The 13,897-nt window shown below is 49.5% G+C and overlaps 1 protein-coding gene across 1 annotated transcript; it reads right to left on the bottom strand.

The window, feature by feature from the left end:
* Nucleotides 1–286: 286 nt before the first annotated feature.
* Nucleotides 287–5,045, bottom strand: LOC119307277 (protein NRT1/ PTR FAMILY 2.11-like). The gene is made up of 2 exons (XM_037583356.1): nucleotides 4,663–5,045; nucleotides 287–2,255 (listed from the first exon to the last, which is right to left on the bottom strand). Exons 1-2 carry the CDS (start codon nucleotides 4,853–4,855, stop codon nucleotides 592–594), a joined length of 1,857 nt encoding a protein of 618 aa, XP_037439253.1. The 5' UTR covers nucleotides 4,856–5,045; the 3' UTR covers nucleotides 287–591.
* Nucleotides 5,046–13,897: the final 8,852 nt, after the last annotated feature.

Raw genomic sequence — 13,897 nt, 5'->3', positions numbered from 1 at the left:
CAGGGGCGTGGTGGCGCATCGGTTGGGGTGGCTGGGGGAGGTGGGAGGAGTTGGCGTCGGCGGGAAGGTGTGTAAGGAGGTGGTGCGCCGGAGGATGGGGGAACCGGCGGTGGATGGTGGTTTGGGGTGGGCCGGCGCAGAGGAGAAGGTGGTGGGTGCCGGGTGGGGACGTGGGGTGGGTTGCTGTTGCGGGCAGAAGGAGGTGGGGTGGGGTGGGTTGCTGTTGCGGGCACAAGGATGCGGGTCGGTGTGGGGTGTTAGCAGAATAAGAAAGCGATGTGCAGAATAAGACTCTTAAGGGTGTTATCATATATATATATATAGGACCGCTAAACTATGCCAGCGCGTACAATGACTTATTCTGCGCTCAGACCCATCATGCGGGCAACCCCACCTTGGTTAACAACGCCACACTTGATCAAACCAACCCGTAGCGCCCCCACCGCATATCACAACTGATCGTAATACCTAGCCCATATATAGTAATATAAAATGAATATGTTACTAGCGTACTGTTTGCATGTAAGTAGTAATCATGCGTGCATATAGTTTTTGTAGCATGTGGTTTGACGATAATCATCACGCACTAATCTAAACCGGCGTCATATTATTCGCAGCCTTCTTGGGGCTTTCATCGAGGTCGACGTCGTCGCTGGCGTGGGCGTCATCACCGGACTTCTTGAACCTGTACCACCTCGCACATGCCATGAAGTAGACGACGTTCACTGCGGCGAGGGCGGCCGTGACAAGGTAGAATAGGTCCACCCTGCCCTCGTCCAAGTCTTGAGCCAGCCAGTCCGGCCGCCCGTCCCGCCGCCGCGTTGCCCTGTGCACCACCGTCACCATTAGACCGCTCGCGTAGCTCGCCACCGCGATCCCCAGGAAGGTGACCGCCCCCGCCACGCTCCGCATGTTCTCCGGGAACTGCCGGTAGTAGAACTCGATCTGTCCGATTGCACCGAACGCCTCCGACAGCCCAGCCAGCAGCTGCTGTGGCACCAGCCAAAACCAAGGCATCAATGAGCCGATGCTTCGTCGTCGGCGCTCCACCGCCGCTGACACCAACATGGTGACCACAGAGAGCACCAGCCCGACGCCGATTCGCTGGAGCAGAGTGATGCCACCCTCGCGCCCGGTGAAGCGCCGGAGTGCCGGCACCACGAACCTGTCGTAGATGGGGATCCAAAGTGTGAGGGCTAGCATCTGGAAGATAATGAATGAGCCCTGTGGGATCTGGAAGCTGCTGGAGTTACTGATCCGACGGTCGGTCTGCGCCGCCTGGAGCACGACGTAGGTGCCCAACTGGGTGAGCACCACAGAGTAGACGATCCCTGCCGACCACACCGGGATGATGCGTGCCAGGCACTTCACCTCCTCCACTTGTTGCACCGTGCACAACCGCCACAGGTGCACCGGCGTCTTCCCGTCAGCGCATAGCAAGTCCTCGGGGGTCCGCATGGCCGCCTTGTCCAGGCATGTGAACTGGTTGGTGTACGCCAACTTGGAGACGAGCTTGCTCCTGTGTGGCGGGTCGAACAACTCGGCCTCGGTGTCAAGAGCTTGCCGGAGGTGGCGCTTGCGAGTGGCAGCGATGAGGACCTGGGCAAAGCTAGTGAATGGGCTGCCCTCGGGCCGAACACGAATGTAGAGGCGCGTTCCCATGATAAAGACAGCGCACGAGAGGCCCATGAGCGCGGCGGGCACGGCGAGGCCCAGCGCCCAGTTGACGTTGCTCTGGAGGTAGATGATGACGGTGGCGGAGATCATAATGGCGATGGTGAAGGTGAAGTAGTACCAGTTGAAGAAGCTAGCAATGCCACGACGGCCGTCGGCGGTCCGCGGGTCGAACTGATCGGCCCCGAAGGCCAAGTTGCAGGGCCGAATGCCGCCCGCGCCGACGACAAGGAAGAAGAAGGACACTAAGAGTGCGGCAAGCTGGGTGTCAGTTGGGCCTTGACATTGTTTCCCTTTGGATGAGCTGCACGTCGGAGGGTGGAGGGAGTGGAGGGCAGCTGTGAGGGTGAGGATGAGCATGCCGATGAAGGAGGAGACGGTGCCTACAGTGATGGTGGTGTAGCGGCCAAGGTAGGTGTCGCTGATGTAGGCACCAAAGACCGTGGTGAGGTTGCTGGTGCCGGAGAAGACATTCAGGAGGGTGGCGGCTTTGACGCTGGGCATGTGGTATATCGTCGTCAGGTACACCAACAGGTTCGACAACGTCCCAATCGTACCAAGCTTCTCGAATGTCTCATTCCCTGCAACAGACAATCCATTTCATTGTTACTAACTTATTTCACTTCAATTTAGTGTGTACACTGGCTTGGTAGGTAATTCAACAAACCCATCACACACTACACTCACTACTCAAAATTAAATTTGAAAATAAATAACATTTATTTTTGTCAAATTCAGCTGCCATTTAGAGAAACATGTCCAAGTTGTTGGAATTAATCTTGACATGTGTGCGTTGCATGTTAGTGATCTGAGATGGCCAGGTCGTTGAGTTAGTTGTCTACGTGAGTGAGTCCAGGAGTTGGTTAGTGGAGTTAATTATTGGCGGATGCATATGAGATGTTAGCTGCTTAGCCGGTCGTACAGATCATGGAGTATTTCAAGGATCTGTTAGCCGGGTCGTGCACGTACGTGATGTTAGTGGAGCCGAGTATGGTGGCTGGCTAGTGCATGCGTGAGGCAAACCTCCTATGTGTATATGTATATATCACTTTGAGTCAATGAAGAAGTGGCTGGAGAAAAGATGTAGCTTTTATGGAGCCAAGGAAGGTGCCTCATTGCAAAGCCGTTTGTGCTCTTCCTTGGTGCTTGTGTTGTGTGTGTGTGTGTGTGTGTGTTTGAGTTTCATGTGTGTGTGTTCTTGAGTTGTGAGAGAACCACAATAGATAGTTGAGGAAGAAGAAGTTACAAACAAATGTCACTTTGTCGACTTTGACTATAAAGGGTTCGGCTTGCTAATTGTTTGAAGACTAAACGGCTTTGTAGACATCTGTCTTGCCCATAATTTGGACTCTGACTAAAAATCTTCGATTTATTTTATGTAGAAAATATGATCATGAATTTCTTTTTAACAAAGTGTGCATATGAACTGCTGCTAATATAAATCATTAAAATAGTTATTGTGAATAATTTCTAGCACTTATGTCTTGCCTTCAAAGAGAAATGGTTAACCGGATACAATCCCTTTCTGAGTCTACAATATTAGTGTAGAAAACAGAAAACCCAAAATCACCACCCCGGAAGAAGGGGAAAAGTGTAATTTCCACCACATAAAGTTCTTTAGAAAAAAAAGGAGGTTCGACTACCACATGAAATGTGCAATTTGCCAAAAAAAATTGCACGATGAAAACAAGGAATGGAAGTAAAATTGTTGGGATAGTGACTTGTTGTAGGACGCGGATTTGGTGAACATGGGCGCGCGCGCACCCTTTATCAATAGTAAAATCGAAAAATTGCTAGAAAAAAGTTAAAAAAACTGAATTTATTTTTTAATATACATAGTCAACCGGTATACTCGCATATGAAGTTTCCCGAAGAAATCACATCCGTGGTAATCTGGGTAAAAATGACAAAATCGAAGCTAATCGAAGCTATATTAAGAAACAATGTTTAATGGATAGTATGATCGCATTTATTTTTGTTCACTAAGAATACCATGGGTGTCAATACATCATGAAACTTCACACGTCAGTAGAATGATCGACTAGGTTTATACCGAAATTTCAGAAATTTTTAATTTTTTCTAGTATTTTTTGTGAATTTACTATTCACGCGGGCGCGCGCGCATCCATGTTCACCTTTGTATTTTCGCTTGTCGTAGGAGTAGTATTTTGGAAACAAAATCACCCATTTCAGTATATAGGCATGGAGCCCAGCGCCGTTCAAATATGCGAATTATATTTAGGAGTTACAAAAACTCTGAAAACATTCCACATACTATAGTTGGGTTCTACATGTGCGTAAAATTTTATTTAAAATATTCTAATTTGTAAGCTACAGTAAAAGGCAAATGTGTGTGGATCCATAATATCATGAATATATATTCATTTTTACTAGATATATGTGTCTTTTTACGTAAAGCGATGTTTTGATGATTTTCTTTACTAAAATATAGTTCATGTCTATATATGTACATATAAAATCTTTTTGGATTTTGTTACCGTTTTTAAATATTGTTTTGAACTCTTGCTTAGAAAAACTAGGGGCTACAGTATTTTGCATTTCGTGGTCAAGAATGAGGAGAAGTATACATGGCATTGACATGTACTACTGCATAGCACCCTTTTTGGACGTGCTGGGTGCAAATCACGGTACCACACACACATGGCCTGGGTTGCTGATTTGTGGGCACTCACCCATCGTCTCAATGAAGCAACGCAAAGAGATAGAGGTAAACATGGCACGGCACGGCATGGCATGGCGCGATACATGTGAGCAACTAACTGAATTATTGTCACCCTCCGTCCCTACTTGTCCTGCACGCCTTTGCTGTCTGCTTTTTCGGTTCATTTACGATGGCATGAACAAAGTTTGTTGAGATCCAGGTCAAGAAAAACAATAGGAGCAGCAATGAATTCAGCGGGAGATCGAAAAGAAGATGTGACATGTGCATGCAGGGAAAACAGATAGCTGGGATGTAGTGACAATCACCTATGACGTACGGCATGGCCTTCCATCCCCGGTGGTTGTGGTCGGCGGCGTCGCCGTCCCCGGACTCCCACGACGGTTCGGCCTCGCCACCGCCGTCCTCCGACAAGACCTTCATCATCGTCGTCTTGTCCTCGCTCATGGGCTTCTGCTCCTCCTGCTGCTGCGGCCGTTGAGGCTTGTTTGCGTCGTCCATCGATCACTATGCAAGCACCAAGAAGCTGGCACACACATGAAACTGGAGGAGTCAGGCAAAGTACGTAGCTAGTGTGGCTGCGGCTGCACTTGTGGAGGAAGCAGAGGAGGTGAGGCCCGCCGTATAAATAAGCCAGCTGAAGAGTATGGGATCTTGCTTTTAGAGAGAGAGAGAGAGAGAGAGAGAGAGAGAGAGAGAGAGAGAGAGAGAGGCGTATACAAGGAGGATTGAAATTTCTCTCCCCCTCTCTAACCGTATACATACAGATGTAGTGCAGAAAGCAACGGCATGAGCGGAGAGAGACGAGCTAGTCCTCCATCTGATCGAATTTGTGAAGCCGGCCATAACTGCAGGTGGAGGCAAATAATTGAGGGTGCTAAATTATCTTTGCTCTCTTCCTAAATATGAGATGTTTTTTATTCTACATGTGAGTGAGAAGCATCCCATGCAGATGATTATTATTTTTCCAAAACAGAGACAAAAGTCCGTCTCATCAATTAATTAAGCAGAAGAGAATTATTCAGTTAATTAACAAAAAATCAGACGGAAACCAAAATGCAGATGATTATTACTCTAATTGAAACCAAACCAACCACGAATAAAGGAGCATGGGCCACCCGGGCCAGCTCCATGTCTATATCGGTGAAGCACCTATCCTACCACCTGCATTTGAGTCATCCACCCAGTGTGCACCACTACTGGTGTTGTGCACTCAATGTCCAATCAAGGAAATTAGTCACAAGAAAAGTATGTGGGCATAGGTGCAATTAATTAATAACTTACTTGATCAAATAGATATAGGTGTACTAAATAAGTGTTTTGCTTCGGTACACCCCCTAGAAAAGTTTACAGATTTGGGTGTAGATTAAAGGTGAATATTAGAAGTTAACCTTCAATAAAAAAGATTAGATTGTTTCGATCTCTTGTTTGATCCATTGAGAAAATAAGGATTAGAATTAGATAATCGTGAATGTATGAGAGTACTTTTAAAAGTAACTTTAAGAGTCTTGCAAACTTTTAGGGGGTGGGGGGTAGGGGTGGGGAGGGGGTACTGGAGCAAAACTCATTAAATTACGGAAATGTTAACGCCCACACGTGTGGGAGTTGACCATCTCGACCACACGCATCCATCACCGTCCAGTACTATATGCACGAATGTTGGCACAATCTGGCTAATTTTCTGTGCCACGTAGGACAAGGCGTGTGTGTGGTGTGTGACATAGTTCGCCCACACATCCGTTTTACCACACGGAGGGGCCGGTGTGCGGGCGTTTAGCAGTTCACCCACACACCAGTTTTCAGTCACGCACAAGGGCTGGTGTGTGGGCATTTGCCATCTCGTCCACACGCCCATCTCCTCTCCTTCATCTGATCGAATTTGTTAAGCCGACCATAACTGCAGCTGGAGGCAAATAATTGAGGGCGCTAAATTATCTTTGCTCTCTTCATAAAAAAAAGAGATGTTTCTTATTCTGCATGCGAGTGAGAAGCATCCCACGTACAGTGCAGATGATTATTACTCTAATTGAAACGAAACCAACCATGCATAAAGGAGCCCGGGCCGCCCGGGGCAGCTCCGTGTCTGTATTGGTGAAGCGTCTATTTCATACTACCTGCATTTGAGTGATCCACCCACTGTGCCACACTACTAGTGTTGTGCACTCAATGTCCAATCAAGGAAATAAGTCACACCAAAAGTATGCTGGCATAGGTGTAATTAATTAATAACTTACTTGATCAAATAGATATAGGTGTATTAAATTAGAGTTTTGCTTCGGTGCACCCCCTAAAAAAGTTCACAGATTTGGATGTAGATTTAAGGTGAATATCAGAAATTAACCCTTCAATAAAAAAGATTAGATTATTTTGATCTCTTGTTTGATCCATTGAGAAAATAAGGATTAGAATTAGATAATCATGAATGTGTGAGACTACTTTAAAAAGTAACTTTAAGAGTCCTGTAAACTTTTAGGGGTGGTGGGGAGGGGGTACTCGAGCAAAACTCATTAAATTAAGGAATAATTATACATAACTACCCATTTTAGACGACAAAAGATATCGCTATCACCAAGAGTTTCCCGTTGTGAGAGTTATTAATCCAAAACCATCACACTTGGGGTTAGAGTAACAACTTGGTACGACAATGAAGTCAGGGAACAAAAAACCATCAGAAATGCGCCTAACGCGTAACCTGGAGCACTGATTGTTTGGTTTTCCTATGAAAACAGCAAAACCGATAAATTGGCCCCACCTGTCGGGCTGACATGGCCTGCCTATGTGGATAATTTGCTGAGGTGGCACAAGGCCCCACATGTCCGATGCATATCTTCTTCCCCTCTCTTCATGTCAAAAGAAAAAACCGACAACCATATCCCGCGCCGCCGACGGAGTCCAACCCCGGCGAGCCACCCCACCACCGGCAACCACAACGACCTACCTTCTGTGCTGAGCGGACCTGCTGGACCCTGATCTACCTTCATGAAGGCAGATGCAGCATCGAGCACCAGCGACCGCCTGGATCCGGTGAGAAACCGCCCCACCGCCCAGCCCCCTGCCTGGCGCCGACGCCGAGTCTAAGAGGAGGATGACTACTTGAAAATTGTTCCCGTGTGTTCTTGCTTCCGCCGCCACTTGCTGCTTGCTTGAGCACATGCGCGGCCATGGCCTCCTAGCGGCCACGGCGAGCACGGGTGTGGCCATGGTGCTCCTTGACGGCGCGCGTGGCCAAGGTTTCCCGGCGGGTGCCGCGAGCACAGGCATGGCCATGGCGCTCCACGACGGCACGTGCGGCAACGGCCTCCCAGCGGGCGCCGCGAGCATGGGCGTGGCCATGCCGCTCCATGACGGCGCGCACGACCAGGGCCTCCCGGCAGGCGCGGGCATGCCACTCCATCATGGCGCGCGCGAGTTGCTGACCAAAAGTCACCGGATCCAGGCGCTGCAGAAGGATGGGGCAGTGCAGCGATGACATGACAGAGCGGCGACGATGGGGCTCCGCGAGCATGTCCAGTTCATCCATGGTAGCAGGCATGGTAGTTGGCTCCTAGTTGAGACAGAGAGAGATCAGGGAGGAAGGAAAATAAATGGGCGGCAAGTGAGCTCCAGCGGCTTGACAACGGCGGCAGCCAGGTCTCGGATGACCGTTGACCGGCAGGAGTGGTGAGCGGCGCCGACGGCGTGCAGTGTGTAGATAAGCGCCCGTTACCTGTTTGTTGAAATGCCCAGGAAGAAAATGTCCAGGAGAAAAAGAAAAAAAATGGAAAAGAGATAAACACTTGAGTCATTGATAGGCGGGACCCTCGTCCAACTCAGCAAATTGTCCACATAAGCACGCCACGTCAGCCTGACATGCGGGCCCCATCTGTCGGTTTCGCTGTTTTCGCGACTAAATTCCAACATCAGTGCTCCGCGTTACGCATTAGGCGCATTTCTGATGGTTTTTTGTGCCCTGACTTGAATGTGGTATCGAGTTGTTACCCTAACCCTAAGTGTGGTGGTTTTGGATAAATAACTCCCATTGTGATATGTGTAAAAGATACCCACCCCTTAGATAATTTGTTTAATAGATGCCTGTCAGTAATTTAATTTTAGAAATCCCTCTTTATGTCCAATGAGTGACGGTTTAATTTGGTCGCCCCTAAGTGATGGATCCATGACAGGAGCTTGACCTTCTTTCGCACTTCCAAGTTCAACTTTGAACTCCCCTCCCAAGACAATACTCCATCAATTGGGGGTCACTGATATCTTCTTCGCGAGGGTCATCCATATAACTGTGTCGACCAGGAAGCACCGTTCAAAGTAGAAAAAAATAAATCAATTGTCTCATGGATAGAAAGAATGTGTAATAGGTAGGAAGAATGTGTCTCCCAGTTGGCGGTCTCCGAAATGGAGGTGTCACGAATGAGAAAGAATGTGTGGCATATCAACTTTGTGCACCAAATGGACCAAATTTGCTTGTCCATGGTCTTAGTTGATTGTTATTAGATAGGATTCTATGTTAGCCAATAGGGGCAACCAAAAATAGTTAATGACGCTTGAGAGATAAGTTAATTTTTGTTTCATGGATATTATGATAACTCACATAATAGATCATAGTTAGTACGGTGCACATGCCAATGGTTAGAGAGGGGCTACCACACTAGCTTTTGTTTGGCAATGTCGGCGATGTAAGTTGGGTCAATGTGGGGTGCCAAGGATGGAGTGGCACAATGGCAATGATGGACTTGAACGGATGCAGAACTTTGATGTGTGTTCTGATTGTTAAAGTAAAATGATTTGATGCACACCTTGAGTAAAAATGAATCATCGGATGATAGTAATGTTATTGAGAGGCAAGGCATTGAGGTCATTATTACGACAACAAAACATTTATAAGGAGAGCTTGATGAATGCGCAGAGCACACAAAATTGCTTTATATTTTTGCTTGTGCAGTCTACAAAACTTACAAAGGGGTTCATGAGGCTAACCACGAATCTTAATTAGCACATTTCTTTTCACTGGTGGGCATACTAATATTAGTAATGTAGGCCAATGAACCTTATTTTTATTAGTGAAGGAGTCACTCATATTAGTAGTTTAGTATCATTGTGGGTCCATAGCAGATATCTTCTATTGTGCATATTACATTGATGAGTTTAGATCGCCTCTACTCACTACTTTAGGATTCACATTATATATCATCACAAAAGAATCCTCATTCACTATGGCGTGTCATCTCTTACTTTACCATCCCATTTCATCTTCCTGGATTCATCTACCATGTCTCGTTTGACTCCCTTGCTCAATTGAGCACACATCTGTATACTATAAGAACCTCCTCAACTATTGACTGGCTAGCATGCAATAAGATATCTCTCTAGATTTCTCTATCATGTCTTATACTAAAAAAACAACTCATTCAGGAATGATAGGCCTTGGGTGTTGAGTAACGTGATTGTATAGGAAAGTTACGATAGCGTCGGATATTATTTTACCTTGCCTTGTACTTCAAGATGACCATGTACTCCTACATATATGCCCACGAGGCTCAAGCAATACAACGAACGACTATTCCATCAATCCTCTCTTTCCCTTTTAACATGGTATCTATCGCAAGTCGATCCTAAACCTAGTCGTCGCCGCTTCCGCACCTGCGCGCCGCCCCCGGGGCGGTCGGCCTCCATGACCGCCATCGGGGGCCGCGCCGCCCGTACCTAGGGTTCGTCCGCCGGCCGTGTTGGCCGGCTGCCCTAGAGAGTCTTTTTCCCGATCCTTTGATCTAGGTTTTTCTCTCTTTCGTCGATCGCATTGATCGGCGTCTACTTTTTGGTTTTTCGATCCACTGGATCGGTTTGCGTCACCCATAGCCGTCGTCGACACCCCGTGCCTCTACTACGACACCGGCGCGGCCGACCGGCTCCTTCACCGACCCGGCGGCCTCGCGCGTCGTCCGCGCGTCTGCCCGCCGGTCGCCACGAGCCGGTAGCCTCGCGCGTCGCCCGTGCGTCTTCCCGCCGGTCGCCCCGAGCCGGCGGCCTCGCGTCATGCGGCGGCCATTCACCATCGCCGTTCGCGCGCCGGCCTGCCCGTCGATCTACGCCGGCCGTCACCGCTCCGCTTCGACTGGGACTCCTGCATCACCCTAACCAGGTGGCCTCGCGCCATGCAGCGGCCAATCATAGCCGCCCTGCCGCCCGCCGTCGCCGACTTCATCTCGGACTCTGCCGCCACCGCGCCTCCACCAAGCGGTGTCCTCGACCTCGCGCACGATCGGCTTGATCACCCGCTCGCCGCCGCAATCCGCCTCATCTACGCCGCGCGACCGACCTGGCCCGTCAGTTACGTGCGCCTCCGCAGGTCCCGTGAAGATCGTCTGCGAGTTCAGCGCGCCCCTCCGCCGATCGAGCAACGGGCTGCCGCTGCGTGGCCCCATCGGGTCGCAGCACCGCCGCCCCGTGATTCTTCTCCCGGCTGCACCGACCCGCATCACCGCTACGTCGCCCCTTTAGGCCGTAGTGCCGCGGCCCGCGGTCTACGCCGCCCACTCCAGGCCGTCCTCGTGGCTGCACCGACCCTCGCGTTGTCGCCGCATCACCCCATCGGGCCGTAGCGAGCGTGGCACGCGGTCCACGCCGCCGTCTCGAGGTTGTCCACGCGGTTGCACCACCCCGCGCTCCACCGCTGCGCCGCCCCTTTGGGCTGTAGCACCGCGGCCCGCAGTCCCTGCGACCGTCCCGAGGTCTTCCGTTGTCGCCCCGACCTGCCCGCCGCCGCTGCGTCGCCCCTTCGGGCCGTAGCGCCGCGGCCCGTGGTCCACCTCCGTCCCCGCGCATTGACTTCCCATGGCCTGCGCCGCACCACCTCCTTTGGCGCGGGAACGCCACCGTTCGCGCCGGTCTTCGTCACGTTGTCTGGATTCTTCGCCTACTTCGAGCATCGCCGTCGCGCTCATAACCTAACCGCCGCCGCCGCTCTTCTTCGGCCGCCGCCGCCGCTACCCCTGTAGCCGCCGCCACCCATCCACCCCGTTCGTCTTCATCCAGCACCAGCCCGTCGTCAGCGTCGCCGTCATCTACCCCGACCGCTTCATCTACTCCGACAACCGCGGGCGACATTGGCCCCGCGCCGATTGGCGCCGCAGCCGTCGTCGAGTCCTTCTCTGCTGGCCTCTCCGACTTCTTCGATATGGCGTACAGCTTGTGCAGGTCCCAGTCTATGCATGCCCGGTGCTGGCAACACCGCCGCGTGCCTTCGTCCACGACGTGTCGCCGGGCTTGGCAAGCCTGGCGCGCTGCTTCGTCAACTTCGTCTTCGTCCGACTACGCATGCCCGATGCTGGTAACACCGACGCGTGCCTTCATCTATGATGTGTCCCCAGGGTTGGCAACCCCGGCGCGACGCGTCGTCAACATCATCTACTTCCTGGCGCACCACTACTTCGACACCACCGCGCCCATGACTAACTCGGCGCTTCCTTGCGCCCGCGGCTTCACGACGACTTCTTCGACACCGGCTACCCCGACTCGACATCGACCATGGCATTCTTTGCACGGCTACGTCGACCACGGCTCCACCACCCACGCTCTCGGCAACATCGACAAACGGCACAAAGGGCTACCGCCTGCTTGAGCAACCTCGTCGGTTTTCACTCCAGCCACGACTCCGTGATGCATCGACCGTTACGACTGTGGGGGGTGTCCGTTAGCTTGTCTTCAGATTCTTCTCCAGTCTCACCGTCTGCGTCGCTACCGTTGTGACTGCGGGGGAATGTTGAGTAACGTGATTGTATAGGAAAGTTAGGATAGCGTAGGATATTATTCTACCTTGCCTTGTACTCCAAGATGATCATGTACTCCTATATATATGCCCACGAGGCTCAAGCAATACAACGAACAACTATTCCAACAAATTCCTCTCTCCCTTCTAACATTGGGAATACTTGAGGAACTAGTCATATACCTGGCCATGGCTGGAGCAAAATATCCTCTCGCACCATAGCACAAATATGGTCTTTTTTAGTCTGATCCGAAATTGTCTATATTTGGAAGCATGTAATTTTAGAGCAGGAAGTACTCACCTCGCATGATTCTAGGACAATAGTAGGTTTACAGTCAACTACAAGCGGAAGCGCGCTTTGTCGTTGCGTTCAATTTCGGCAAAAATTAAGTGGAGTACACATCGAATTTTGTACATGATTGAGTTCATAAAAATTGGACACAAACATATGAATGATTATGAGTGAACTCCATGCAAAAATATAACCAAAACTCATAATTGCTCTTTAAAACCATTCATCCGTTACTAGACACTTGACATCGGTTATTTTAAGATTTTTGCTGTTTGAACTGAAGCTCGAGGCTCCTGAGTTACTTTGCAAGGTTGAAGCCTTGATTCAAAGGGGAATTTTCACAATAACTATCACACACGTGTGTCCAATCAGTTAGGAAGATTTGAATAAACCAACTACGATATCATTTTGATTATATGAAATATATAGGACTGCATCTTAAAGCCATGGTATTTCTTTGATCCACACTTTAATTGACCTTAAAGCACAATGAAAAGTAGAGGATGAATTCAAAGACCACAATTGGGTGAACGGCAGGTTGTCCACAATTGGGCATTGAAGCGGCAACCATGTACATACAGACAGTGGATATATGTGCTCCTAGAAGTAGGCTGCCTCCTGCATGTGGCATGCATGGGTTAGCGTTGCCATTGGCGCTCGACTTAATAGACGGCTGACAATATATAGAAGCAGCAGCATGAGAGGAACAATTATAAAATAGTGTGCTAACAAAAATAGCGTCGGCCTCCTGCAGATGCCACACACGCTATATCGTGTTATATTTCAAATAGCATTTTGAGAATAAAAAATTCCAGATATAGCCGAAAAATAAGGATTTCAACAACAATAGAGAATACAGCTCAATAATAAAGGACCAAATGATTTTAAGGTAGCCTAACATCAACAACCCATGGGAAACAACATAGGAAAACTTATTTACTCAGAAATAGGTGCCACTGGAATCTCCATTAATAAGGAATAATCTCTCCCTGTCGCCAATGGAAGTACTTCAGGTAGCTAGCTACACTACAAAAAAAAGACACATCCGTGGCCGAACGAAATTTTTTTCTGTCATACATATGACACTTCCATGATGATAATTATGAAAAAACCCGGTATCATCATAGATGTGGTGGGCTCCTACTTCTATGACAAAAAATCATGACAGAAAATGGGCTTTTTGTCCTGGGCGGGCCGGAGACGCAGCTGCATGACATTCTTTGGGCCGTCCATGACGGAAAAAATCGTGGTAGAAGCGAGGACGAGGAAAATTTCAGGGAGTTCCTGGTTACGGTGGGTGGTCGGGGGCCGAGCGATGCGCGTTTGTCTCGTACACGTACGCGCGTGTGTGCGAGGCGTTGGCTCTAACTGAACCCGAGCGAGGCGTTGGGCTCTAACTGAACCCGAGCGATTGCACTGTAGGCTACGCGTTACTGAATCCGAGCGACCGATCGATGGCTGTTAACTGAACACGATCGAGCGATTTCTTCGTTAC

Source organism: Triticum dicoccoides, chromosome 5B, assembly GCF_002162155.2.
Source record: "Triticum dicoccoides isolate Atlit2015 ecotype Zavitan chromosome 5B, WEW_v2.0, whole genome shotgun sequence".
Classification (NCBI taxonomy): domain Eukaryota; kingdom Viridiplantae; phylum Streptophyta; class Magnoliopsida; order Poales; family Poaceae; genus Triticum; species Triticum dicoccoides.
The sequence above is the reverse complement of the archived record's forward strand: the minus strand, read 5'-3'. Positions and strand labels throughout refer to the sequence as shown.